Source organism: Chenopodium album, chromosome 20, assembly GCF_948465745.1.
Source record: "Chenopodium album chromosome 20, dcCheAlbu1.1, whole genome shotgun sequence".
In the NCBI taxonomy this organism is placed as follows: domain Eukaryota; kingdom Viridiplantae; phylum Streptophyta; class Magnoliopsida; order Caryophyllales; family Amaranthaceae; genus Chenopodium; species Chenopodium album.
Window position 1 is genome coordinate 39,069,416 of NC_137853.1, and position 27,411 is coordinate 39,096,826.

Genomic DNA, 27,411 nt, shown 5'->3' on the forward strand with positions numbered 1-27,411 from the left:
TTTTATCGCTAAATACATTTAATTTCGTAATGAAAAAAATTATGAAAATTACATAATAATGAAATACACGTTATTACATATCTAACAAGACGATATATTTTTTCCGTATAGATTACCGTATAGATCAGACCAGATAAGTTCAGATGAGGTGAACCAAACAAGGCTTTAGTTGCTCAGATCAGATTAAGTTAGCAGAATGGGTCATTGATGATCACCTCTAGGACCATGGTTGCCAAATGACCCAATTCATAGCTAAGTTTCCAATTGAGAGGAGGGGTCAACATTTTTTAGGGTTTTTTTTTTTTTTTTTTTTTTTTTACAATCTTTTTAGTTTTGTTAATTATCAAAGTACTCATATTTGTTGTGTAATAGAAAATCTAAGTCAATGTCCGTAGTAAATTAGTGATATTGGAATATGTTAAACACTTAAACCACATGTTTATCCTTTCAAAATTGATTACAAGACTAGGCTACCAATGCAATAAGGATTGAATTTCTTGGTACAGGTAGTAGGCCAATAGCAGGTTTTTGTAAACATCTCGTTCAAAAACTTATGACCATTCAATTTTGAAGCTTGTGTATTAGTTCAAGAGCATATAATCATTTACTCCAGAATAGCTAATTTAGCGCAAACAGACGAAGAAAATAGAAGGCTTAGAACTATAGTTGTAGCACTTAAAATTGATCCAGCTACAGTTGAACGTTTGGCATATCAAAACCATACATCAAAACACAATTGTAAGAAAAATATTTCACAACCTGTAAAAGCATGTCACTAACAAAATTGAATTTCTTCAAGATGTAACAAAATCTAGATGTCTATGACCAAGTTGTCCTCACTCGTCATCTGAATCCTCGTCATCATCAGCTCCAGCTGCCGAGTTCAAAGCATTCAACCTCTGTATCAAACTAGCCTTCCTCTGCTCGTAAGTCAATTTCTTCAGGTTGTACCTGTTCAAGACAACACAATTAAACAAAATTAGCTCCAGTAGAACATCATATTTTGCAATTATCTGAAACTTACCAACGTAAAAGAACTACAAACGTTCAAGTTCTTACCTCTTGTGTGATTTAGGAGCCTCCTTCTGAGACTTCTTTGCTGAAGGGTCAGCTCTAATAGCAGAATGAACCTTCTTGTACAATGCCTCAAGACCATCTGCGTCAATTCCTGTCTTGACATATTCACTGAAGTGTGTCTGGTACTTCTCAGGCTCATCTTCCATCAATGTCTGCGAAAAGATATGGTGCAAAAAGTTACCAACTTGAATAAGAAAATTTTGAAGCACTCATGATATCTACTTCACATAGTACAGAGTAATAATGTCTATCATACTACTCTAAATTTACAATACCACTTTGTTTTGAGTTTTCAACACTCTCCCCAAGAGGAAAGCCATGCTGACCATTAGAGTAATCAAAAATTGCCCTCAAAAACTTCTTTTTTTATTTAAAATTTTTTGGGCACAATTATTCATCAAGGGACAAGAGTTGGAACAAAACAACAAAAGTTTTAAGAGGAATCATGAAAAACATTAATGAGTGGTCCGTGGTATAACAAACAAGCTACAAACTGCAGACTTACCTTCATGTAACCAGCAACGTGCCCACCGTAGATATACTTGCGGTGAACGTCAGCATCAAGTTGCTTGCCATCCTTGCTGAATCCAGCAAATCGCTTGTCACTGTGAGGAATATCAATTCCTCCATCCAGAGCTCCCTGGCAACAAGACCGAACTAAAATGAGAAAAATTGAAGAGCATACTTCTAATCACTTTAAACAACTTGAACAAATTTATTTTTAAATAAGTATAATTGCTTTGCTAATGGATTTAATTTGGGCATCATAAACAAATTTGACACAATCATTTGGTACATAACAATAGGAAACTCCTATGCGAAATCATTATCTGGAAAATATATGAAATTACTCATTAGTGTGCAAAGAGAGCTAAAAACGAACACAGTACCTTCAGTGCCCCAAAAACACGGTTTCCAGTAGTAGTTCTAATAAGACCTACATCCAGGAGAGCACGGAAAGGCCTCCTAGTCTCTGCTGGTTCAACAGAGAAGTCTTCCCCGGTTGCCTGCAAAGAATCATTGGTATTAGATATATGTTTATAAAACACATAAATAGAGTTGTTGCAGATGTCCCAAAATTATAATATTAACATAACATTCTGGATAAGTGTTTCAGAATAAGATTTCTTCCAAACATTTCTGCAACTAAACATAATGATGAAAGCATTAACATGTCAATCAATCAATCAATCAATCAAAGCCTTAATCCCAAAAGTGGGGTCGGCTAACATGAACCAAATTTGATTATTCCGTGTAGTCATCAACATAAATCTTTCTCCTCCATCCCTTACGATCCCAAACTTCATCCTCACGTAAATCCATGCACTTCATATCCTTCCTCACTCCTTCCAACCAAGTCATCTTTGGTCTCCCTCTTCCTCGTTTAATCCCTCCATGGTCCCACTCTTCCACTCTTCGCACCGGTGCACCCTCGGGTCTCCGTCTTACATGTCCAAACCAACGCAGACGATTTTCCCTTAATTTATCTACAATGCCCGCCACACCTACTTTCTTGCGAATAACCTCATTTCTGATTCTATCTCTTAAAGTGTTTCCACACATCCACCTTAACATGCGCATTTCCGTAACCTCCATCTTTTTAATATGCTCTTTCTTAGAAGCCCAACATTCTGTACCATAGAGCAACACTGGTCTTATGGCAGTCCTGTAGAATTTTCCCTTCAACTTTAAGGGAATGCTGCGGTCGCATAACACTCCCGTGGCCGCTCTCCATTTAAGCCACCCTGACTTAATCCTGTGGGTCACGTCTTGATCAATGTCACCATTCTTCTGGATGATCGACCCTAGGTACTTAAAACATTCACTCATGGTCAAATCCTTTCCATCCAAACTCACCACTTCATTGCTTGTCCCCCTCTGAGTGCCAAAACGACATACCAAATATTCAGTCTTACTCCGACTTAGCTTAAACCCTCTAGATTCCAACCTTTGCCTCCATTGCTCCAACTTGACATTAACCCCATCCTTAGTCTCATCCACCAAAACGATATCATCTGCGAACAGCATACACCATGGAACCTCTTCTTGAATTGGTCTAGTTAATTCATCTAGTTAACATGCATCAAATAAAAATCCAAAAACCCAACCTATATTAATATAAAAGAAAGAACTATACCTCAACATTTCCTTCATACTCTTGATCCATTTCAAGCTGCTTCAAGACCCTTCGAGCCAAAAGAAGGCCAGTGCAGTATGCTAAAGTCATGAAAGGGGAGGTTAAAAACTTATCCTACTTAGTAGTTAACAGCAATAAACAATGAATAAATAAATGGATAAGCTAACCTGCAGCATAGTTTGTGAGACCAACTTTGAGTCCATACTTAGGAAGCTCGTGGGCATACGCCGAAGCAAGAACTGAGTCACCAGTGATGCTAGCGGAAATGATTTGTGCAATTATATCTTTGTTTGTCTAATAATAGAATTAAGGATCTTCAAATATATTAACAAAGTAACAGTAAAGTAGAGCTAAACATGCACCCAATAAAAACTCACTGTAAGGTAAAAAATCGACAGTCAAGCCTTAGAGCAAAGTTGATAACTAATGAAAAATTTCATCCTAAGATCAAACATTTAACTCCTAGCATTTCACCAATCAATAATCATACTCCGAGAATACAAAATAACCATTACATATGGATCTTATAGAAAGCCTCACCCCTTTAACTTTGATTAATCAAGGATTTTCCACAAAAAAGGTTAAGCAAAGACTAAAGATCGTAATCCAATAAATCATAAAAAAAAAAAAACATCGACGGATAATCATGGCCAACGTGATAAATCAATAAAGGCGACTAATGTTTAAGCCCATGACTCGTTGAGACTTGAGAGTGCATGCAACATTAAAAGGTCATACATTAGGAATAAACTATAGTCAAGATTAGATGGAAGCACATTAGCAACAAACTAAATCAGGCAAACTGGATTTAAAACTCGAAAGATAAGGATACAAATCGCACAACGAAACGATACTTGGGAGTATTGTACTTGTTCTTGTCCTGATTAATCAGACGATTCCTGGCCCTATAATCAGTCTTACCCTCTGCAAAACACACATAACACAACTCAAAAACCAAAGGCACAACCTACGAAACAAAATGCTCGAAACAATCATCAAACAAACAACGTACCACGCCTTCTCTTGAATTTAACTTGAAATCGCTTAAAGTAAGCTCTTGTCTTTTGAGCTTTCACGAACGCCTGTATAAATTAATTACTATCAGCCCAACTTATTTCATTGTAAGACCATCTAAATTCCCTATTACTTCAGCAATTACATTGTTATAACCCAGCAAATTTAGCTCATAAATTAACCAGTTACAATCATGAAGCAATTTCATCTTGCATCTCTTCACTATAAATCGATAATTACAATTTTTACATCAAATTCAATGACCAGATTTCTCAAAAGCAAAAATGCGCATCAATCTAATTTAAGAAATGCAGGGTCTTTTTTTATTTTTTAAAAGGGTTCATGAAATCACACAATTTAAGACCAACAAAAAAAAAAAAAAATACCATTATCATACAAAGTGTACATTGAAAGTTCTGACTTCAATTCAGAAATAATTATTAACAACATAAAGTTTTAATCTTCATATAAATAGTAGAGTGGATATCATAAAATGCAACTTAGAATTAATCAAACAAGATTACAAGATTTCAAAACTAACATTAACATGAAATACAGACTAATCCAGAAAAAGAATTTGACATGGAATACGGATAGAGGAAGAGGAGGGTTTACCATTGTTGAGCGCTGGAAAAATGAGACAGACGAAAGAGAGAAAGGGAATGAAGCAGAAAACGGAGGTGGTGATATACCTACCCACTTTAAACCCTAAACTTCATTTTTTGGGCTTAAACCCAATCCATTCAGTTAGTAAGCCCACCTTGAAATTAAGTGGATCGATGGGCTGGTTTATTATAGGGCCATTGTATGTCCAAAAAAATTAATGGGAGTATACATTATTACTGTATAATTTATCCGGCTTTTTAAGTTGACACGTTTCTGACTTTCTGTAGTTACATCTTACATGAGTCAATATACGATTTCAAGTTGTAATCCATTACACAAGAGAGGCACGAATTTCTTGAACAAATTGCACCCTTAATAGGAAAAATTAAGTTCAAATCAGATTGAATAAGGGCCTGTTCACATTTACTTAATTTCAGTTCAGTTCAGCTCCAATCAGTTCAGTTCAGCTCTAATTAGTTCAGTTCAGCTCCTAATTTCCCTTTCTCATAAAATATTCATTTCAGCTCAATTCAGTTCAGTTCAATTTAGCTCTAATCAGTTCAGTTCAGTTCAGTTCAGCTCAGTTCAGTAAATGTGAACAGGCCCTAAGTTTTGACATATTTTATCGTATTAGATTTTTTTTTTTTGGAGAAATATCTTTAATTTCGTGATTAAATAATTATGGAAATTATATATAAATAAAACACACATTATTATAAATTTAACAAGAGCGAATTTATATTATTTTTAATAATGATCTTTGTAACACCCCCAAATCTCCTTCTACGGAAATACTAATATAATACGTATAATTATACCGTAGAGATAGACTTGGGCGTGTTACCGCCGCGTGATTACGCAAGGCTACTCAGACTTACTAACTAAAACCAATACTTTGCAGCGGAAACTCAACTTTCTTTTATTAATACTTATGAAAATACTAACATTGTTATGAGTACTCAAAATAAACACAAGACCAACATTCCTAAACTAGGTGAAACAAATCCCGGGACTCCCATATGCTCATTCATGACTCCACCTGAAAATAGTCAACACTGCTTACCATTACGATAAACAGGGCGAACCAAAACAAATAGGAAATACGGATTGGCAAAATATGCTATGTACGATAAGTGCAAGATAATGTAAACTCAATTTATTCGCAAACATGCTTTAAAACCAATTTCCAATAAATAATCCAATAATTCCAAAACTCAAGATTCAAAACCAATTCCAATGATTCAACATTCAAAATAATTGATAAACCAATTCCTTTAAAATTCAATTCCTTTTTGAACCAATTTCTTTAAATTCAATTCCTCACCCAAGTGTGCACACCCCCCAAGCTAGTCTCCTTATATTACAAGGCTATTCTTGAGGAAAGACTAGGTCATACAAAGTCCATAGTCTTATCAATAAACCAAATCCGCATAGTGGGATTACCAACATGCTTATAAAGCATTAATAATAATATTTCAATGGTTCAATAAATCCAATATAATTCAAACTCCTTTTTAATAATTCCACATACTTTCAAAATCAAAACTTCTTAAATAAATACTCGAGAATAAAATCTCATATTAATAAATTTCAAAATCAATAACACTTCCTTGAAAAACTTTTTGTTTAATTCAATAAACTTTTCAAATCAATTCCTTTGAACATGATAAGTAATTCGATCAAACCATTCAAAACATGATTTAAAAATCAATCATTCAAAATACTTTTATCAATACCTCCAAACATAATTTATTTCAAAATCATAATTCAAATTAATTTAATTTCATCACCAATCAAATAATATAAAACATGTTATTCAATCCAATCACTTTCAAAGGTATCTAGCCACCTAACGTACCTTGATCCTTGCTTAGCAAACACACCAAAAGAACCTCAAGAATCTTGATAGAACACACCCTACAAATAAATATAACCTTAATCAATATAAGGTTAACAAATAATTAAAAACCCCCAACTATATGTACATGAACCTATTAATTAATTTCTCATAAACATCATTAAAATATGATTTTATATAATTAAAAATACTCATAATAATTTTATATTAATCTCCCATAATAATAATAACAATAATTGAATAAAATAAGAGAAGAAGAAAAGATAAGAAATCAAGGAAAAGAGAAGAATTGGAATTTCGTAGGAAATAATAGGCAGAACTTGCAGAGGCTATAACTCCTTCGATATAACTCCGAATTGGGTGATTCTTGAGCCTAACCTCAAGGATTTTTCGAGAGGAACAATCTTCTGTGAAACGTCAATACCCCAAAAACTGACCAGAAGTGCCCGAAAATTGGCTTCAAAGATAAACGGGATGATTTGTGTAAAATTGAGAAGAAGAAAAGAAGAGAATTGGTGTGAAGAATGTGAGAGGTATGAAGGGGTATTTATAGGCTAGTATGAGCATAAATTATGGTAGGAAAATGTAGGAAGAATTATGGTAATTAGGGTTTAAGAGATAACTAGGAGAAGTGAATAAAGAATTAAGGAAAGTTTGGATATTAAGGTGATTGTGTATACTTGAATATGGAAGATATGTATGTCATGAAAAATAATAAGGAAATTAGAATTACTTGGGGAATAATCAAGAGGAACAAAAGGCAAGAGAATATGATGATTGGATACTAAAAAGATGGAGAATTAGAATTAAGGAAAATAGGAGATTCCCTTACTAGTATTTAGGAAGATTTTGCTCGGTTTAAGGAATAAAAATAATTGTGTAAATAATATAGAATAATTAAATAATTAATTAATTGATTAAAATACCAATTATTCACCAATAATTAACTAAGAAAATCATATTTTCTATACATAGAAAATCCAAATTTCCTAGTTAAATAAATGGGAATTTTCGGCCATAATAATTAATTTATAAAATATTATTTTTCTTAAATTAAAATATCCGAAATATGTAAATAATCCGGTTATTAAAATAAGATAAATGGATAATAAATCTTATCCAAAATAATGATTTGTTTTCAAAATGCTTTTGGCGCCAAAATTCAAATATTATTTTGGCTCCAAATAATAAATTTACTAAAATACCTTTTTTATAAAATAATCCTTAATTAATTAGGAAAATACGTATGAAAATACGGGGTATTACAATCTTATATGATCAAAGTTTGGTCTCATTAATTTAATTGATCAAATAAATTCAGATTAGATCAGATAAGTAAAAACAATCTATCTATAACTTTATACTAAAGGCAAAACCAGAAATGACACATGTCATTTCATGGTTAAAAATTTTCCCTCCAAAAGTTTTCTTTTTTTATTTTTTTATCTTTTTGGCCAAAGCTTCTTAGAAAAGTTTTTAATACAAACTATACAATAATAATACACTTCCTATTTGATAAGTATATCTTATTTATTTATTTATATATGTAATAATAGGTTTTCAATCTATAACTTTGTAATGTAATTCATAGTTATTTTTATTAGTCGTGCATATATTTTTCTCTCTGTTTTCTTTAGTGTGATAATTTTTTTTTTTTTTTTTTTTTTTTTTTGTAACTACCGAACTTTCATCATATTTTGCAATTAGGTATAATTTTTTTTTTTATAATTAAATAGTAGTCTTAAACTAATGATAAGTATTAAAAATTACCGTGTATGGCACGGGACTTAACCTAGCGTGAACTAAAGTACTAAACCATCCCTTAGTCTTTTGGATCACATAAATATTCCCTCCTCTACTCCTCCTGTCCGGTGGTAGCAAAAGGCAAATAAACAGCCTCCTTACATTCTTTCTTCTTCACCTGCAGGCTGCAGTACAGGCTTACATCACTCCTTGACTCACGACATTTTATCTGGTATTTCCTAATCACTGCTATATAAAGATGCAATCTTTTCAATTTCAATTTAATCATGCTGATTTCATGTATTCATATGCTTCAATTTCAGTTCTCTTGCACATTTTAGTATAGACTTTAAAGAATTTGCGAGTCATTTTGATGGGGTTGTTCTGAAGTTGCATTTTGAGAGATTTTTGTTGTAAGATAACTCCCTAATAATATCTTGATTTTCAGCTTTTAATTTATTTTGGGAACTCTCAATTTGATCATCTGTGTTCAATTTTGTGTCACGTTCTACAAAAAAAAAAAAAATGCTTAATTTAATTGTGATTTTTGGGACTGAATTTTGATAAATTTTATAGCTTTTTCTCTTACTAGAGTTGATTTTGGCCTTATTCTGATTGATTGTAATCCGAATTGTATGATTTATTGTAGGTTATTGAAGATGCAACCTTTCTGATTTTATTGATTGGTTGCAACAATTTTGGGGTTCAATTGAACTTGTTTGAAGTTAAGTGTAATGGAGGATTTTGAGAGTGATAGTTTGACATTGAATATGGATCTCCCTGATGATTGTGTTAGTGTGAAGTATAATAATATAATTGATGATTCTCAAAGTGATAATTCCACTACGATAATGGATCTTCCTGATGACTGCCTTGTTTTCATCTTCAAACGGCTTAGTGACAAACGTGACCGAGAAGTGTTTGGACTAACCTGTACTAGGTGGCTAGACATTCAAAATCGAAATCGAAATCGAAATCGAAAGTCCTTACAGTTTGATTGCTCACTTACCTACACTAGGGAGCTCTTTAGAAACCCGCGTAGGATTGATACACATGACCTTCATAGGGCATTGTCTCGTTTCCAATACCTACGTTCACTATCCTTATCTGGGTGTACTGAGCTACCAGATTCTGGTCTTAAGCTTTTGCAAAGCTTTGGTTCAAGTTTACGAGCCCTCCATTTGGATTGTTGTTTTGAGATCACAGATAATGGTCTTCCATTCATAGCAAGTGGGTGCCCCTTGCTGATATATATTAGTCTCTATCGTTGCAATATCACTGACGTGGGTTTGGAAATTTTGGCTAAGTCTTGTTTGGGTTTGGAAGATGTTAATCTTATGTATTGCTTGGGAATTACTGATTATGGCATCAACGCTCTTGTTCAGAATTGTGCTCACCTTTATGGCATCAGAATCAGCAACTGTAGGGGCATAAAGGGTGTTGGATTTCATGGGTGCTCCCAAACATTGGCTTATTTGGAAGCTGAATCTTGTAAGCTTGAGCCAGAAGGAATAGCAAGTATGGTGAGCGGGGGTGGTCTTGAGTATCTAAACATCTCAAATCTTAGCTGGTTGATTCATGGAGATGGGTTATCAGCAATTGGAGGAGGGTTTGCAAAAGTGCTTCGAGTTTTGAATATGAGATTATGTAGGATGATAAGGGATGAGGGTGTTGCACTGATTGCAAAGGGCTGTCCATCACTGGTGGAGTGGAATTTAGCATTGTGCCATGAGATTAGAGTTGCTGGGTGGGAGTCAATTGCCTTGAATTGTCACAATTTGGAAAGACTGCATGTAAATCGATGTCGAAATCTATGTGATCGTGGATTAGAGGCTTTGAAGAATGGTTGCAAGAAACTCACTGTTTTGTATATGAATGGGTGTCCTCAAATTAGTACACTTGCAATTGAATTATTTAGGCTGTCAAGAGGTGATTCTATCAAAGAAGAAGAAATATTAACAATTGGCCCGAAATGGCAATTTTGGTGGCACCAAAGAATTTTCATGGAGTAATTTTATGTAACCCTGGTAACTGTATGCAATCCTGGCTTCAAACTTCGAAGAATTTGTATCAGTTTTAGCTATTGCTATACACTTATACGATACGTCTTATTGCTATACACTTATACGATACGTCTATACCTTCACACTTTGAAGAATTTGTATCAGTTTTGGCTATTGTTATACACTTATATGATACGTCTATACCTTCAAACTTTGAAGACTTTGTATCAGTTTTGGCTATTGTTATACACTTATACGATACGTCTATACATACATAGTTACAAACATACTTTCATTCATTCATTAATTTTCCATGACTTGATCATTTTGAGGTCATGTAAATTACTAATAGTTGGAACAATGTCTCTTACAGTCTGACTACATCTCAATTCTCAATATTTCATTATTACACGTTCACATTTGGCCTTGGCAACAAGCATGTACATTGTGTAAATGTCAAATTGTCAACTAGCTTGGTTAGTGAAGTCATGTGGTGGTATTATCCATGACCAAGTATCAAATCTCGTCCCTATCACCTCCCTTATGGATCCTTTACACCCGAATGAAAACATTTAAAGATTTTCTTGCTTTATCCCGAATAATTATTTTTCAAACAAAAATGAAAACAGAGTAAGCCAAATCGTACGCAAAATAATAAAATACTTATATTGATAATTTACTGATTGAAACAAATTTAACCATCAGAACAAATTCTGGTCAATATACATGTGAAAGTATAAACTCCGATAAGGGAAACTGGGGGCTGAGCATTATCAACAGACAAAAGGTTGAGCTCGAGTAAACACGAAATTCCCTCCACCTCCAACTGCACGACCCAGGAGCATGTTGTTATCCAAGTAGGAAAGGTAATATAATCCCCCTACTGATCGCCTGAAATCCCAACAAATCAAATGTCAAAGTGAATTTTCAATCAAGATGAGAAAACCAACACATCCTTATGTACTATTAACTTATTAAGTACCTCTGAGGGCTTGTGCTTGTTACAGGAATCTGAGCTTTGAAGGAACGGAAAAACTGCAGAATCTGCAAACAGCCATTACCATGACATTCAGCATACATGTATGCTTTGAATGAAGCTCAGGATATTATCATAGCAGCTGGTACTTAAATGTGACAACATTAGTACATTACAAATAACTGAGATAGGTGAAAATTTTGTTGGAAGGTTGACTCAAGAAATTAACAACTAGTTTTAAGAGCAAAGTAAAAAAAAAAGGTGTCACTATAATAGACTAGCAGAGCTGGATTTTTGACACTGCAGATGGATTGTTTTTTGAGAGGCGAGGTGGGATTAGGTCAAAGAAAAGCTGAAAGCAATCAGAAGCTATAAATATGATCAACTATAAGATGACTGTAAGACATCAAGCATTTTAGACAGCGTAAAATATAACTAATCTGAAACACTAATAGCAATATTCTAAATGGACAATGAGGCTGAAAGCTGAAACAAATGAAAACTGTAGTCAATTTACTGATTTTGTGGTTTATGAAGAAGGAATGGGGGATTTACTAGAACATTATTACTGGCAATCCAATAGAGCAGCTATTGGGTGGCTTCTTGGTTAACATGGTTGCTGAAAAAGTTAGCAACGACTGAAATCCAAGGACTTTTGTCAGGATAGGCACAATTATAAACATCTTTGAAGAGAGCCCAGCCACATTTAGTTAGCATGTAATTAGTTTGTCTTTTGTGACTCGGCCATCATTTGTTAATTTGTCTTTTGTAACTCGACCATCATTTGCACGCGCACACACACACACACGCACACACAGCTTCTAAACTTGAGTTCTATGATTAACACATTGATGGAAAACCGATAGTATGGGTGTTAAGGTTGAATACCTGTAAGCTTAAAAATGTTCTTGGTAAGAGTGCTGGAGCTATAACAGCTTGTACCTGCTCACTTATGGAAATATCTTGAAGAGTGATCTGCCAAAAAGATATTCATTTTCAGACATCAGAATATGGAAGTTCAATAAATACAGTGAAAAATAAACAATAACTGAATTGGAAGAGATGAGAGGCACTAAGATACATCATTTCACATAAAGAGGTCAACTACTAACCTCTTCAAACTGAAGGTATATATTGCGACGTGAAACCAATGAGAACTTGGCAGAAACGATCAGGGTAGCACCTTCATTTTCCTAGCAATTAAAAATTGATATATTACTTATGTGATGTTTGAACAAGTACGGTTATGCAACCTGCTCTCTCAAAATACAACAATAATAAGAAGATAAATGCAGTGCATATGTTAATTAGGGATTGTAAAAGAACTTCAGCTGATATGATTCATTACAAAGTTTAGCATAAGCAGTACAGAGCATAAGTATCAATATCAGCCTAAGATCCATCTTATATTATATGAGTCATTGCGGTGATTTGAGGTATATTCAAAGGTTGGGTTCCTCACTGGAGATTCCGCGATGACAGAAAACTCTAATTACAGTCCTTCCAAAGATTGTCCAGGTACGGTAAGAATTAACTTAGCTTGGACAGAATAAATAGATGTGTGGAGATTTAGGTAAGTAGATGTAGCTTGATTGATTAATCTATGGAGGATACTTACAAGCTTTTGAGTGGCTCACTTTTCCTCAAAATGTAAAGCAGACTAAATAAACTCTCAAGATTACTCTGCATGTTTTTCCATTCTCTAATTTGCCCTATACATAGTGCTTTTTTTTCTCCTCTCAATAACTACTTATCTTATACTTCAAGCCACTATAAATTGAATTATAATGCTTACTACCTAAAGGCCCTTTCCCTTATATTGATGCTTAACAAGGTAATCCAAAAGTGCATAGTATAGCTGCAATAAACAAATGTCAATGATGTAAACAAGAAGCAAGTGAAATTCACCTCGAGTAGGTTCTGAATGCTCCACCTGATTATATTGCGGACAACACCACCATCAGATTGATTACGGCATTCAAATTTCTGGTAAATCTGACCCACCTATCATCACACCAACAGACAACCACCACTGAAAAACAAGAATATGTAAGACACAAATGTCAATTGTATACAATAATTTCCATAAGGGATTTCAATTTTTTGAAATAGTCTTGCGAGATAATGGACATGATGCATTGATGCATTGATGCCTTCACAATCACAAGCATTAAAAAAAGGCAGTAGCCCAAAGGTTGGGTGTTGTGTCAGTACCTGTAGAATCGGAAGTCTACTAGCAGCTTCAAAAAGGACGACAACATCAGGAGCAGAAGTATACTGAAGACGCCATGTACCATCCAGTTTTGCCAAATCAATTGGCTCACCAGCATCATATTTCTCTACAGTCACCTGAATTTATATAAGAAACTGTCAAGTTACTATTATTATACCAATTTTGCCAAACCAATCTCTTCAATATAAACCATGCATGTAAGGAATTGATGTTAGAATAAGCCCAAGTAATAATGGATATACATACTAGTGCCTCCTCAATGGAAGACCGTTGTTCAGGCGTTGTTTTGAGCCCCCTTTCTGTCTCTTGAATTGCTCTCAGCAAATCATGTTTTCTAGTCTCTACCTCATATGACTGAAATACCAAAAATTTAAAACTGAATTTTAGTCCATGTGGTAAACAATGTGAACAAAAAGCTATCATTTACTATTATAAGTTGGTAAACAGTATATTCACCAAGGAAGTATCAGTAGCAGTAGCCGAGCATTGCCATAGTGATTTGTTACGGAGATTTCTTGCAGCACTAGGAATTTTTAATTGCGAAGTTCTCCCGTCATGAACTATTTTGTAAGCTGGAGCATATGTTAAAGGTGCCATGACAAATGCCATACTGTCCCTAAAGGAACAAAATATCATGAGACACCTATATACAGGACTGAACAACCTAAATCACTAAATCAGTAATCGAGAACAAAAAAGTTTTCCACTAATTAGTTGATTAACTTAAAACAGCCTTGGAACTCTTAAGGCATATATGGACCGACCTACATAGCTCATGTGTCGTATAAGCAAGCACATCCCATTTTCTTGTAAAGTTAGCTAACATTAGGCTATTTGAATAGGGGGGAATTATAATATCTTCACTTTTGCACTCCCAAATTAGAGATTGAATTTCGATAATTTAGAATTTCGACTAACTATTAATTTGCATCCGCATTCTAAAGGCTCTAGATCAATTTTCTAGCTATATCTACATACTATATGAGTAATATGACTGTATAAAAGTGTATTACCATAGTTTTTGTGTCAACAAAAATTTGCAGCATACTATAAACTATCAAGTGATACTATCAAGTGATGAGTGAAATTGGGCTGGTAAATAATTGTTTCATTCTAAAATTAGTCAAGAAATTACAAATTGGCCAACATATAAAACTTTGAAGAAATAATTAATCAATGAGGAAATCTAAACAATCTAAAATAACCCATGTAATTAATTTATGTTCATCCATCATCTAGATTGAGTACTTTAAATGGGATGTCTTGATTGATCTGCATAGTTAAGCGCTCATAACCAGAATCCAGATTATTTAGATCAAAAGACTTCATTTTTATGTATATATATATATAAAAAAAAAATTATGCAAGACAAACGAATTTGGCAATTACACTTGCACATTCAATAAATTCCTAAAATGTCAAATAATTAAAGTTTGAAATTGAAACAAAACCCAACAAAAATGGAAGGACCGAAAAAATTACCTAGTTTGAAGGCTGAGTTCAGACTTCAGACTGTAAAGTGGCCAACAATGCAGCAGATGAGAAATTGAGTGGATAAATAAAAGCAATTGAGTCACTAGATTTTGAGCACAGCAACGAAGGTTTTGGTTTTTAATTTTTTATTATTTCTGTATCGGTTTTCTCTAACATGCGCCCATGCGTCCGTGGGCACATGTTAAGTTATATAAATGAGTCAAGCTCAAACAAAATTTAGAACTCGTACTAATAAATGAACTTGAACACAAACATAGGTATACTCATTCAAATAAGTTCATGAATAGTTTATATATGATTGTGAACAACTCAACCTACCCTCATCGAATCTAAATCTTCACGAATTTTTTGTTCCACTTTATAAAGGGCGGATCGAATTGCATTTTGTAGGTCAGACATTTTGAGAGTGAAGGGAAGGGTAAGGGTAAGGGATCCTCACCGTCAAAGTGCCTCTAATGTAGATTGAACCTCAATCTCAAGATTGAAAGGTGCAATCTTTCTCACCATACCTACCTTAACTTAATGTTTATATGATATCTCATTGATACAAAGTACTTATATGTTAAAGTTTTGATACTGAGTATAAATTGATAATATAATCACGTGGTATGTTATTGGTCGTCTGACTCGTCTCATTGATTTGTACTTCCTCCGTTTCTTTATATTTGCAACACTTCCTTAAAATAAAAATGTCACAATAGTTGAAACATACCATAAAAGAAGTTTTTATGGTGAAAATTGTATTATTATCTTTAATTAAAGCAGATGATTCACTTGATTATACTCTAACAACCTTTTAACCTTAATATAAGTATCGTGATAAAAGTGTGTGTTACAAAGACATATTTGGAGGATCAAAAAATAAAATAAATAAAAAAAAAAAAAAAAAAAAAAAAAAAACATATTTGAAGGATTTAAGCAAACAAAAACAAAAAGTGAAGGAGTATTCAAATGGGATGTTTGAGGGAAGGTTATGACGCGCACACCTCTCTGTGTATCTTCTCAATTGAAATCTCCATTAAAGAGTGAGCTTTTGCACGCAGCCACTGAGGTAATTATGTTTTTCTTAATCATCAAATATCAATTCACGATCTATTGTTCATCAATTTAATTCAATTTAGCGTTTCTCTTTTTCTTAGGTTGATTGATAATTGAACTATTGCTTATAATTAGATTACTGAAATACTTGAATTGTGCTATTCATTTTCGATTTTAATTTGATAATTGATTCAAATGTGGTTGATAATGTGTTGCAAAATCCTTGAATGTTAAGACGGAACTATAAAAATTGAATTTTTCTCCCTGATTATTAGCTAATTTAGGAAATGTTGTATATTAGATGGGTTTTGTATTGCAAACCCTAACATTAGAAATCTTTGATGATATTGTTATTTGGGTTTTAGGGATTTAGGGAAGCTTTTTAAAGATTTGCCAATTATCTGAAAATCTGAGAGTCATCTCTTGCAATATGGAAGATCATAATGCTGCCTCAAACCCAACCTCAATGTGTGACCAATCTGTTGATCCCGCGCTTCAGAAGAAGCGTCAAGCAATGATTGATCGCCTCTCTAACCGCCACCAAGCTCGTGTTCGGAGCAAAGAGTCGGATTCTTCTCCATCATTTGAGTCCACTGATACATTTCTTGCTCAGTTTTCTGACCTCCAGCAATCAATTGTGTCTGAGATTGACAAAATTGAACAAGCCCCTGAGTCTTTTGCCAAAGGGGATCTTGATAATGTCTCTGCTTTAATCAATGATCTTGAGAAGTTGCTTGCAGAAAATACATACCATTTGCCTTCCTATGACGTTCGTGCCTCTCTCAAGACTATCTCTGACTTGAGAGAGTCCCTTGATAAGGTGGCAGTAAAACTGGTTCCGAAAAAGAAATTTTCTTTCAAAACCAAAGCTGCAAAGCAGAATCAAAAGGCCATTGTTGAGGAACAACCCGAAGTGGTGGCTTCTGGTGACAAATCTTGTATTGTGTTTGATACTCCAGGGTTTAAAAACAGGGAAAGAGAGGTTCTGGTGGAGAATTTGAAGGGGAAGAACATGGGGGAGTTTACATTGTCAGACCTTGATTCTTGTGAGGTGAGGTTGATAGGTAGGCCAAGAGCAATATTCATCCATCGGTTAAGGAATTGCAAGGTTTATGCAGGGCCTGCTCTGGGTTCGGTACTGATAGATGATGTTGAAGGGTGTGTTTTCGTGTTGGCATCGCATCAAATAAGGATTCATAATGCAAGGAAATGTGACTTTTACTTGAGGGTCCGGAGTCATCCCATTATTGAGGATAGTAGTGAAGTGAGATTCGCTCCCTATTGTTTGCAATATGATGGGATTGAGGAAGATTTAAGGGAGTCAAGACTTGATGAAGAGACTGGGAGTTGGGCAAATGTTGATGATTTTAAGTGGTTGCGTGCTGTGCAGTCCCCTAATTGGTCCATCCTTCCAGAAGATGAACGAATTACCTCATATCATGTATCAATTTCCGATAGCTGATGTGTACTGTGCAGAATGGTACAGTTGTTTACTTCAAGTATGTTCAATACTTTGATTTTGTAGCATTAATGTTATTTTTAAACCAAAATATTGTATGGCTTATCATCATGTTATAAAATTTGCTTAACATGCTTCCATGATGTCTACTTTTGGTCATCCATGTGTCACTTAACTTGTTTGCATATTGTGGCTACTTCTTTTATTCATGTATTGTTAATGCAACCTGGCTACCGATAATGAGGGCTTTATAACTGTTACTTGTTAATGAGCTTGTACGCCTTGAAGTAGTCATTTCTAGAAGTGGTGAAATATTGTGCTTCATTTTTCTGGCTTTTTTGCTCTGAATTTAGCCCACATTTTTCCCCAGTAGATGCTGATGGCATCAAGAGCTTGCTTAGGCTTTCGTCAATACGGGACTTGTTCAGGCTTAGCTGTGTGTGTCATTGTCTGATTGTCATTGAGATAGTTATATTGCCTTAAGTGGAAAATATAAAATCTTAAGAGGAATGTTGATCTTGTTCAATTTCTATAGCCCCATAGAATGGAAATATTGGAGTCAAGGATGTGTAAAGTCGCAGTAAAGATAATTGGCAGTTGTGTAACAGAAAGAACCATAATCTTATGACCAGAAACATATGTGAAAAGCATACAATACATTCATGAAAGAAATGAATGGTGAATTTTGATCTATGTTAAACAAACACTGTAATAAAAAACTTCCTATCTTATCACACTCATCAAAAATAAGTATATCTAGAATTTGTCCTGCAACTTCTAGTTCCAACCCATACACCATTATCTTTGTCTCCATAATCTGATTTCTAGGACAATAGCCACAATAACCATAAGTGCAAGAATCACTGCATAGGTACCATACCAACTAGAGCCCTCCATACCCAAACGGATACCATAAAATATGTTTGAGATAGCTAAGATAACCAAGATCCTTCCTGAGTTATGATGGTACCAATTCCAGTATTTCCGTGGTTTTGTACCTTTCTTTGGTCTAATCAACAGAGCCATTACCTGCACAAAGTTGAACAATTTAATATCTTGAATCTTTATTGTCCCATATTTAAAATTTTATTGTCCAGGGAAGATGTAAATGTATATGAATCTTACCTGAAGGCAGGCAAGTATGAGAATAAGGATACCGATGTTCTTGTGGTGTGTTACATCTGCTTTTATAAAATCCTTCACCACAAATCCTAATATGAAGCCAACTAGTCCAAATAGGAAACCGAAAATCTGGATTGCAATGTGAGAGTAAAACCAGATTGGATCCCATTGCCTGAAGTACCTTGCAACTATTGCTCCGATTGGCATCAAAATTCCCCATCCTATCATGTTTAAAGCACCATGGGTCCTTTTTATTCCTGTGTACGGGCTGCTCTGTGCCTGACTTTTCCCTGATACATATATAATAGAACCAGAATGATTTGTCAAAAAAAAAAAAAAAAAAATGCAATTAACTTATTGTTTATTTTTTGAAGATATGTTGTAATTCATGATTTCTGATTTCTACCCAAAAGTTATTTCATGATTGACACATTGTCATTTGAAGTTGAGGTTCAAAATATGTCGTTTCTAACCTTTCAACTGAAGCATATTAGTCATGCAGAAGCTCAAAATAGATTGTTATTTCATATCTCATTTTTCATTATTGCTATATGGGGAAGAATGGGAAATTTATACAGGATGAGTCTTATGCATGTTAAACTATGATAAAGGCAATTTGGTTTATGCTCTATTGGAGTTCAGGATGATTAGGTTGGAGAAGATCTTTGGAGGTGGACTGGGAGAAGGTACTTCTTCAGTTGCTCTAGCGAGAATGACACTCATTTTTTTTGATTTCCGAGAGCACTTATCTCATAGGATAGTATATCTGTATCTAAGGTAGTATTCAAATGAGAAATAAGACAGGATACGAAATGGGACTGGAAGTCTCTACGAGTCTACAGCACATGCTTTGTTCAGTTTGAAGATGCTTGTATTAGGTTTCATGTAATTGGTCTTCCCTTGGCCAATTTCTACATGGAGAGCATGTTGTCATTAAAGAACTAGCCGTTGACATTTTCTATAGGAGCTGATGGCTGATACTTTGATGGCGTCAGTAGATTTGCTAGTAAAGGTTGATAGGGATATTGTTCTATATTCATAATGCAAGTAGAAGTTGATGGGAGAATATTCTGTGTGCTATGAACGTGGCCTCTACTAAGTACTAACCAACTGTACTTTCTCTCCTTCTTTTTCTGTTTGTCTGCATTTGTTCCTTTTTTTTCCCTAATGAATTTTTGTTGCTGTTTCTTTTGTTTCAATGTCGACTCATCTATATCGTTCTGTATCTAAATTCATTTCTGTGCGGGCATTGATCATGAGCAATTTGTTACATGAAGGAATTGCTCTTTGACGAAGTAACCAAATAACCAATAATAAATCTGTTCTGATCTCATATAAATGATTAACATGTCTGAGCTTTACCTGTAGTATAGTCCAATGAGGCTCCGCTCATTTCTCGGTGCTCCATCAACTTTAAGCCGTTAGGCAGCTGTCCGTAGGGCCCCAGAGCATAGAGCAGTTCTTTTCGTGGCTCAACTGTATTTATCTGGAAAGCCAAGTGTATGCGATTTGCATCAATAAACACGGTTGATGAGTTATCCACCACAGTGAGGTCACCTGCATCAGGCAGCACCTTATCAGGTTCTTTTCCCTGCAAGTCATACTGCTTGACAACGCCTGTCCCATTTTGGTACATCCAGCCTACCATCGCACTGGACCCAACCATCTGCCCATCGGTAGAGAAACCAATCCCAAGCCACGTCTTTGTGTCTGGTGCTGAGAGAAGGAAGCTCCACAACTGTGGTCCTGCTTGTACATACTGAAGCAAGAAAAGGAGTAAATTTGAGACCTTGGCACAAAAATAGATTTACGACCGATCTAGCAGGGAAAATGTATCAGCAATGCAGAATTATGACCTGAAACTTGTATGAATTGAATCTAAGTGACACCAAAAGGGTTCAAAGCTGGTATAAAATAGGCTTGACCTGAAAATTGACCTAAGAATATGGATTTTTAAACTGTGAACTTGTGAATCTGCAACTGAAATCAGTTGATCTGAAACGGGTTACTTAAACAGGTCTAGCTACAGCCTACAAAGGTGAGCCAATGAGGGTGTATGCAAGAAGTTGAAATTGCCTTTTTAGGTTTGATAGTTTGGTTGCTTTCCTAAGGAGGTTCTTTATGCTTCCACATTAGCATATTGAAATGTTATTGGATTCTGGCTAGCTGATTGGTAAACATTATTATGGATGACGGGGTTTCAAAAATTGGGAAACTTACCCGAAGAACGATGTCTGTGTTGGACTTCCAGACAGCCTGGCAGAACATGGCAGTGGTATCAAAGTTGACAGCTTCATTGTAGTCGACAACGTTGTTGCAGGGTTCTGCATTCTGTGACAGCACCAGCAATAACGACTTCAGGAAGACGGCGGTGAAATAGATGAAAGCCACCTGTTTCATCTCTCTCTCCCTCTCTCTGTTTGTTTCCCCTTGTTATTTTGGAGGATTATCTGTTATATGGTATTTTGGTTACTTTGAATGAAGGCAATGTGGTAGGTAACCTTCTCCACTACATAGACTTGTTAGCCAGTTGACCATGTTTGTTGTCACCCAGTTTGTGGTTTTGATGTCTGTGTTATAAAATATACTTAGTATTTAGTATAATATATAGTTGTATGCATAATGATGGAGAGGTGGTTTGATATAGTATTCACGCTCAACACTTGGAGATAGTATTCTTTTTTTTAAGAAATCATATTCTAATTAGCCGTCTTTATCTGAATGTTACGCAACACGTATCTTTGTTTTTGTTTAACCCTACTAGCCTTTTCTGTTTTGCTGAAAAGTTTAGACTCATTCTTGATCCATGATTGTGTTGGTTCTTTCAACTGCAGGATTCAGTTTACAGCCACTGAAGATCGGAATCGTAGCGTTCGAGTCATGCTTCAATATAAAATCAGTGTATTGTTGTTACCTTTATTTACTTTGGTATTGCTTAGTCGGTGATCTGGGGTTAAGTGGTGTTCATTTATGTACATGTCTTTTGTGGCTCTCTAGAGATCCAATACAGAGTAAATTTTACTTGAATATTGTAGAGATCATATACTCTCGGAACTTTGTCCATTGTAGATGTATGTATGATTGCTATCATATAAACAGCTATACAACTAAATTGTCATAATATTTTTTTTCCTCGATCTAAAAGCTAAGCAATATTTTATTGTTATATTAGACTTTGAATCATCTAAAATTAATCGAACAATTACGCGAGTATTAGATGATAATGCTGAGAGACAAATCATCTTAGTATTGACTAAATAACTTGGATGTTGGATGACACTGATTAGAGGCAAAGTCAATCCTGGCAATGAGTGCTTTGCTGTTGTAACTATGATGTCTATGAATAAAAAATAAGTGGCATATATTGTCCATGTATAATGGTGGTTAGGTAACAAGGAATTTTGAACTTAGAGTAACAAAACATAACAACAATCTACAGCACGCACGTCATACATAGACCTAGAAAACTTGTTACAATAGTAACAATACAAAACTCCTTGAGAAAATGAAAAGAAAAATACACGAAACTCAACGTTACGTAATTTTCAATTTTAACTACTTATGAAGTATTACACAAAATCCTTCTTACATCACAACCTCAAATGTATTGCAATGCTGACATTGAATGTACAGCGCGGTTAGATCAAATACAGTCTCGATACAGAACTCGGGTTTTAATCGGCAGCCTCTATCAAGATGTTCTTCAACAGCTTCTGCTAGTCGATCTTTCAACAAGCTCAAATTAACCTATCAGGCAGAAGGAAATGATAAATGGATAATTAGGTAAGTTTTTGACCAAATAATCACATTTAAGCAGAAAGCACCAAGACTATAACAGTCTTAACAGAGCTGGTACGTAATCTTAGTCCTAAAAGGAACATTGTATGTTAACCTGAGCATGATAAAATATGTAGGATAAGATAACTAAAAGCAAAAATATTAAAGTGAAATAAACATTAATTACACTGATCAAAAAACATGTGATTTGACATGCATTCCCAAATTAATACCATTTTAAGAAGTACTTTAAATTATTATCTTATGCCCCGGGGGTGTTAGTTAGCAAGGATCAAAAGAAGGGTCCGAGAGGGTCTGGATTGGGTCCTGGTCTATTGTCATTCCTACTCCCTATGAAGTGAGATACTATTTCTTTATACCAGAAATAACCAGAAAAACAAGGTCCCCAGGTTCATCAACAATAAAACCACCAACTAAGGCCCTGTTCTTTTGAGCTTCTGAGCAAAGCAATGACCAACTGACCATAAGCTTGATCAATATGCAACATGATCTACTTGGTTCTGATATAGATAAATCAAGGAAAGACTCTCACTAACATTAACAACTCCTATAGGTCACGCTACAAAGCCTTGATCTATATGCAACATGCTCTGTTGATGTGCTTGTGAAACATAAGACAGAATAAAGAGTGAAGCCAGAATGATTATTGCAGTACCTCATCTCCTTTGTTAAGATTTAACTGGCAAACTTTGCAATATATAAGATGGTGATTCTCTTGTAACTCTCCTTTCTTGCAGATTGGGCACCAGACGTGTTCCTTCCATACAAATCAAAGAACAATAAGGCAAAATAAGAACGAATTCCAGAACCCTGTCAGGGGGGAAAAAAGATCTTTGCAGAAAATAATGTAAATGTGAACTTTGACAATTGCCTCATTACCTTAATGTAAAAGTGAACTTTGACAATTGGCTCATATGAAATGTCCAACTAAATAAAGATTCCAAAATATAAAAGGTGAAAGACACTTATTGCATAATAAGGGCGCTGGAGAAAATTACTGCAGATGTAGATTTTAAGGAAAGAACACAGTTAAACAATTTCTGAATTTCCCATGACATAAGTGGTATTTTCTTCATACGGATACATAATGTTGCAAATCTGTATAATTGCACAAAAACCAAAGGCTTGATGGATACAAGTAGGTGACAGTCATTGATTTTGGTAGGGCATCAAAGCACTATACAACATACATGATCCTCGATTACTGTCAAGATGCACACAATCAAATTATTACATCTAAATGCTTTGAGCCTTTGACCAAATCAATTCTAAAATGCAAAACTATATATGTGCTGACCTAGGAGAAGCAACTCTTTTTCCATGTTCTCATGTCACAAGTACCTGACCTTAAGAGATTCATACTTATTTGACAAATTTTAATACAACACGGATTGAGATAATGGGGAATTGGGATCCCTTTTGCTGCATAGCCTGCATTATGTCAATAATGTGGGCAATGAAAGGAGCATGATTGAATTGGGATCTTGCCTCTTGAGGACTTTGCACCATTATACCTTTTTATCTCCACATAATAAATCCCTTATGGTCCATGAAATCTCAAAAGTAGCTTTGAGCATTTTGTTTAAGCAATCTGATAGATTTAGATGTTGGTAAGTCCTTACTAGATTGCCTAAAAACATGGAATAAGTCATCTACAAGAAAAGCTTTCAATGGATCTAAACAAAGTCAATTAAAAAAATTGAAGGTAAATTCCATGGATAAGGCAGCAGCAGTTCTTGATCATCAGGGTATCACATTATCGCTCCTAAAATCAGACGATCCACAAGTACCAAAAACCAGACAAAAAAAAAATAAAAAAAGATTGGCAACAACATCGCTCCTAAAATCAGACGATCCACAAGTACCAAAAACCAGACAAAAAAAAAATAAAAAAAGATTGGCAACAACCAAATGAAAATATTTCCAACATAATGGCACTCAATCAAAGACACCGCAACTAAAACTGCCATAAGTAATTGTTTTAATCACTCTACTTATCATTGACATACCTTCCCATCATTTAACTGCATATATTGATCGAGTGCCAAAGCCAAATACTCGTCCTCTTCATCCTCCAAAACGATGGATTTCTCTGCTTCTGGGAAAGGCTAAAGCCAATGTCAGAATCAAAACACTTTGTGGACTATCACACCCAGATTCTAATTTTTATTCCTTCTAATAAGTTAATTTTAGGGGGGAGGGTGAACAGATAAACAGTATTTTACCAACGTCAAAAGTGTTCCAGGAAAGCCAACATTAACTTGTTCCTCTTCCTTTTAAAAAGGGATGCGGCTTACCTTTTTGACTCAACTCCAACTTCATATCCTCATAGAAGATCCTTTGCATTTCTAGCAATATCTCTTCACATTCACTTTTATCAGCTGTATGGGGACCATCATATTCCCATAAAACATCATCTTCTCTGGACAATGAACTTGGGAGTTCTGAAGCATCAGAATGTTGATTCTTTAATTTTTTTAGTTCATCAGAGAATATATCCTTGAAAGCGGAGTGGATGAATTCCTGCAAACAATTCATTACGCAAAAATGAGTGAAGGCATCTTCTAATGTTACTTAGTTCAATAAACCTTCTGATATATTTGAAGAGATTATAGTTTTGGATAAAAAGAAATTAAACAAAAATGTTGCACAAAAAAGTAACATTCTATCAAGGATCAAGTATAAGCACACAGAAGGGCATGCAAGAGGGTTGAAATCAGCTTTCTTCTTCTTCGAATTGAATTTTGATCCATAAAGTACACCAAACCCCATAATTTAACCATAATGTCACTCAAAGTACAGATTTTTAATACATAATACGCGAGACCCAAGAAGCAAGACAAGAGCATCTATGTACAAGCTAAGATACAGACTTTTGTAAACAAAATTATAATTAATAAAAGGATTTTGAAAATACATCAAAAGACTTCAAACACAGACTACAGACTTATAAGTGTAAGGAATGATTGATTTTGACATTTCATAGCTTACTACATCCACCAATAGCATGAATGAACCAATATAAACTTTTTTATAGCAGTAACACATCCCACAACACAGTTTGCACTTGGTAGCTTTAAGATGGCCACGAGGAAAGGTTCTACCACGCCCAAACAAAATCGTTTAAGTTAATCAGTGTCAGTCTATATCCTATAAACCTCACCTTTGCAATCAAGCAACAAAGTGATGTCAGATGCAATCACAAAGAGCATAGCCTAACAATATAATCAACACCCTTCATCTTCAGGCAGCTTCCAAACATCCTCTATCCTATTTAGATAAAGAAATGCTGTGGTCAAACAGCCAACACCGTACCCTTGAAATTTCAGAAATACCCAGCACAACGCATTCATTGGGAAACAGGCAACTATTGTAAGGCACAAACGACATGCAAGAGTGCAAGACAGAAAGATGAAGTCGAGAAAAACTCCCACTTTATTCAACTTTCTTCATAATATTTTTGTAACATTCTTGACTGCAGTCTCTCTACTATCCTCTACCACCTTTTCCCTCGCTGAAGGTGAGTTGGGACCGCAAAGAGCATAGGTAGCAATAAAATATACCACTCCCTTTGCTCCATTATTTTTCCTTTAATTCCCTTACTTCTCCAAGGAACCCTCTTTGGAGACCACTGTGAGTCTGTGACACTATTTCGTTAAGCCCCTCACCACACACCTAACCCAGTACCTCATGCTTGATTCTTAGCCACCTATGTTAGCAAAACTTTCATTTTTCTCAAGCACCTCAAAATCCAGGTGATTCCTATTAGTAGCTCTAAATAGAAAATGTTCTATGTGTGATCATCAGTTTTATCACATTCTATAAACATACACACTGCAAACTTTGAGCTCATTCAGACATTAAAAAATACATGTAACTCAGACTCAAGCTAGAAGTGTTGGCTATCTTATCAAAATTTTGCCTAATTTCAGCACAAAATGAAGTGATTAAGTGTCAAACCAATGTCAAGTGACGAGTATCAGACACGGGTACTTGAGGTGAAATAAAAATTCGGATGAACATACACTGCATATAAAGTATAAACCCATACTAGTACACAACAACCCATTTTGAATAAATCATATGACCATGTAGAAGAACAAACCTTTTGATCAGATTGAAGAAGAGGTGATCTAGAATTCCAGAGAAGCCGGGTTCTATCCTCCTTTACTCTCCGATAACAGCTCTCCTTCAACTATTCTTCCATCCAAACAATAAAACCCAGATTATCAAAATCAAATTATTTCCAGGAAAAAAAAAATTATAATTGAAGGAAATTTAACAGAAATTGAAGAACACCCATCAAAATTAAACGAAACCCAGTTAATAATTAAGCATAAACTTGAAGGATTTTTACCTTTTCTTTCCAAGTTATATGATTAAGGGTTTTGAGGGGTTGTCTTTCTGGCTTCAATTGCTTCTTTTTTCCCTCCATTTTCGACCGAATTTCCCGCTTTTTATTTCCTCAAGAAAGTAATTAATTTTACAATTCTGCAATAGGGATCAAAACCCTTAATTTAGAAGGAAAAAAAAATTGAATTTTGATTTTTTGAGGTTTCTCTGGAAAAAATTTCAGTGAGTTGGCGCCCCAAAAGGAGGTTGAAGATTATTCAGGCTTCAGCGCGGTAGTGTGTAAGTGAGTCCCTTGTTGCGACGTCGTTTTACTCACTCTACTCTGATTCATTGTATAAAAACTGAGTAGTATTTGTGGGATTTGTTAGATTCATTTCAATACATATACTGGTACTTTTAAAAGTTTGACTTTTTTTAATGTGACAATGTGTTTTGTCAAGAGTAGAATTTCAATACTCCGTATTACAATTAACATAAACGGACAAAGTACTACTCCGTTT

General features: G+C 34.8%; 4 protein-coding genes and 2 pseudogenes across 10 annotated transcripts; 2 read left to right on the top strand and 4 right to left on the bottom strand.

Moving 5' to 3' along the window:
• Positions 1–639: 639 nt before the first annotated feature.
• LOC145596659 (large ribosomal subunit protein uL18-like) lies at positions 640–4,913 on the bottom strand. Its single transcript, XM_081652878.1, has 9 exons — positions 4,844–4,913; positions 4,227–4,296; positions 4,047–4,138; positions 3,382–3,508; positions 3,215–3,294; positions 1,968–2,084; positions 1,583–1,717; positions 1,060–1,229; positions 640–951 (listed from the first exon to the last, which is right to left on the bottom strand). The coding sequence occupies exons 1-9, from the start codon at positions 4,844–4,846 to the stop codon at positions 837–839; spliced, it is 909 nt and encodes a 302-aa protein (XP_081509004.1). The 5' UTR covers positions 4,847–4,913; the 3' UTR covers positions 640–836.
• A 3,663-nt stretch (positions 4,914–8,576) lies between these two features.
• On the top strand, positions 8,577–10,719 carry LOC145598654 (F-box/LRR-repeat protein 12 pseudogene; annotated as a pseudogene).
• Positions 10,720–11,081: 362 nt separating this feature from the next.
• On the bottom strand, positions 11,082–15,281 carry LOC145598715 (putative plastid-lipid-associated protein 10, chloroplastic). Of its 4 annotated transcripts, none has more exons than XM_081655101.1 (9): positions 15,130–15,281; positions 14,104–14,257; positions 13,894–14,001; positions 13,629–13,763; positions 13,323–13,418; positions 12,527–12,607; positions 12,303–12,389; positions 11,421–11,482; positions 11,082–11,329 (listed from the first exon to the last, which is right to left on the bottom strand). In XM_081655101.1, the coding sequence occupies exons 2-9, from the start codon at positions 14,254–14,256 to the stop codon at positions 11,212–11,214; spliced, it is 840 nt and encodes a 279-aa protein (XP_081511227.1). In that variant the 5' UTR covers position 14,257; positions 15,130–15,281; the 3' UTR covers positions 11,082–11,211. The 4 variants fall into 4 exon arrangements, with proteins under 4 accessions (XP_081511227.1, XP_081511226.1, XP_081511225.1 ...); XM_081655100.1 differs by having other exon boundaries at positions 14,104–14,263; XM_081655099.1 differs by having other exon boundaries at positions 14,104–14,290.
• An 813-nt stretch (positions 15,282–16,094) lies between these two features.
• On the top strand, positions 16,095–21,777 carry LOC145598799 (tubulin-folding cofactor C pseudogene; annotated as a pseudogene). Of its 3 annotated transcripts, none has more exons than XR_014103620.1 (3): positions 16,095–16,192; positions 16,545–17,678; positions 21,595–21,777. The product of XR_014103620.1 is annotated as a tubulin-folding cofactor C pseudogene, transcript variant X2 (transcript). The 3 variants fall into 3 exon arrangements; XR_014103621.1 differs by having other exon boundaries at positions 16,545–17,659; XR_014103619.1 differs by lacking the exon at positions 21,595–21,777 and having other exon boundaries at positions 16,545–17,793.
• LOC145599272 (cytochrome b561 and DOMON domain-containing protein At3g07570-like) lies at positions 18,360–21,344 on the bottom strand. Its single transcript, XM_081655671.1, has 4 exons — positions 20,981–21,344; positions 20,123–20,519; positions 18,764–19,050; positions 18,360–18,667 (listed from the first exon to the last, which is right to left on the bottom strand). Exons 1-4 carry the CDS (start codon positions 21,158–21,160, stop codon positions 18,437–18,439), a joined length of 1,095 nt encoding a protein of 364 aa, XP_081511797.1. The 5' UTR covers positions 21,161–21,344; the 3' UTR covers positions 18,360–18,436.
• Positions 21,778–22,194: 417 nt separating the features above from the next.
• Positions 22,195–27,164, bottom strand: LOC145598594 (uncharacterized). Its single transcript, XM_081654968.1, has 6 exons — positions 26,916–27,164; positions 26,664–26,753; positions 24,856–25,081; positions 24,568–24,656; positions 23,214–23,315; positions 22,195–22,507 (listed from the first exon to the last, which is right to left on the bottom strand). The coding sequence occupies exons 1-6, from the start codon at positions 26,991–26,993 to the stop codon at positions 22,346–22,348; spliced, it is 747 nt and encodes a 248-aa protein (XP_081511094.1). The 5' UTR covers positions 26,994–27,164; the 3' UTR covers positions 22,195–22,345.
• Positions 27,165–27,411: the final 247 nt, after the last annotated feature.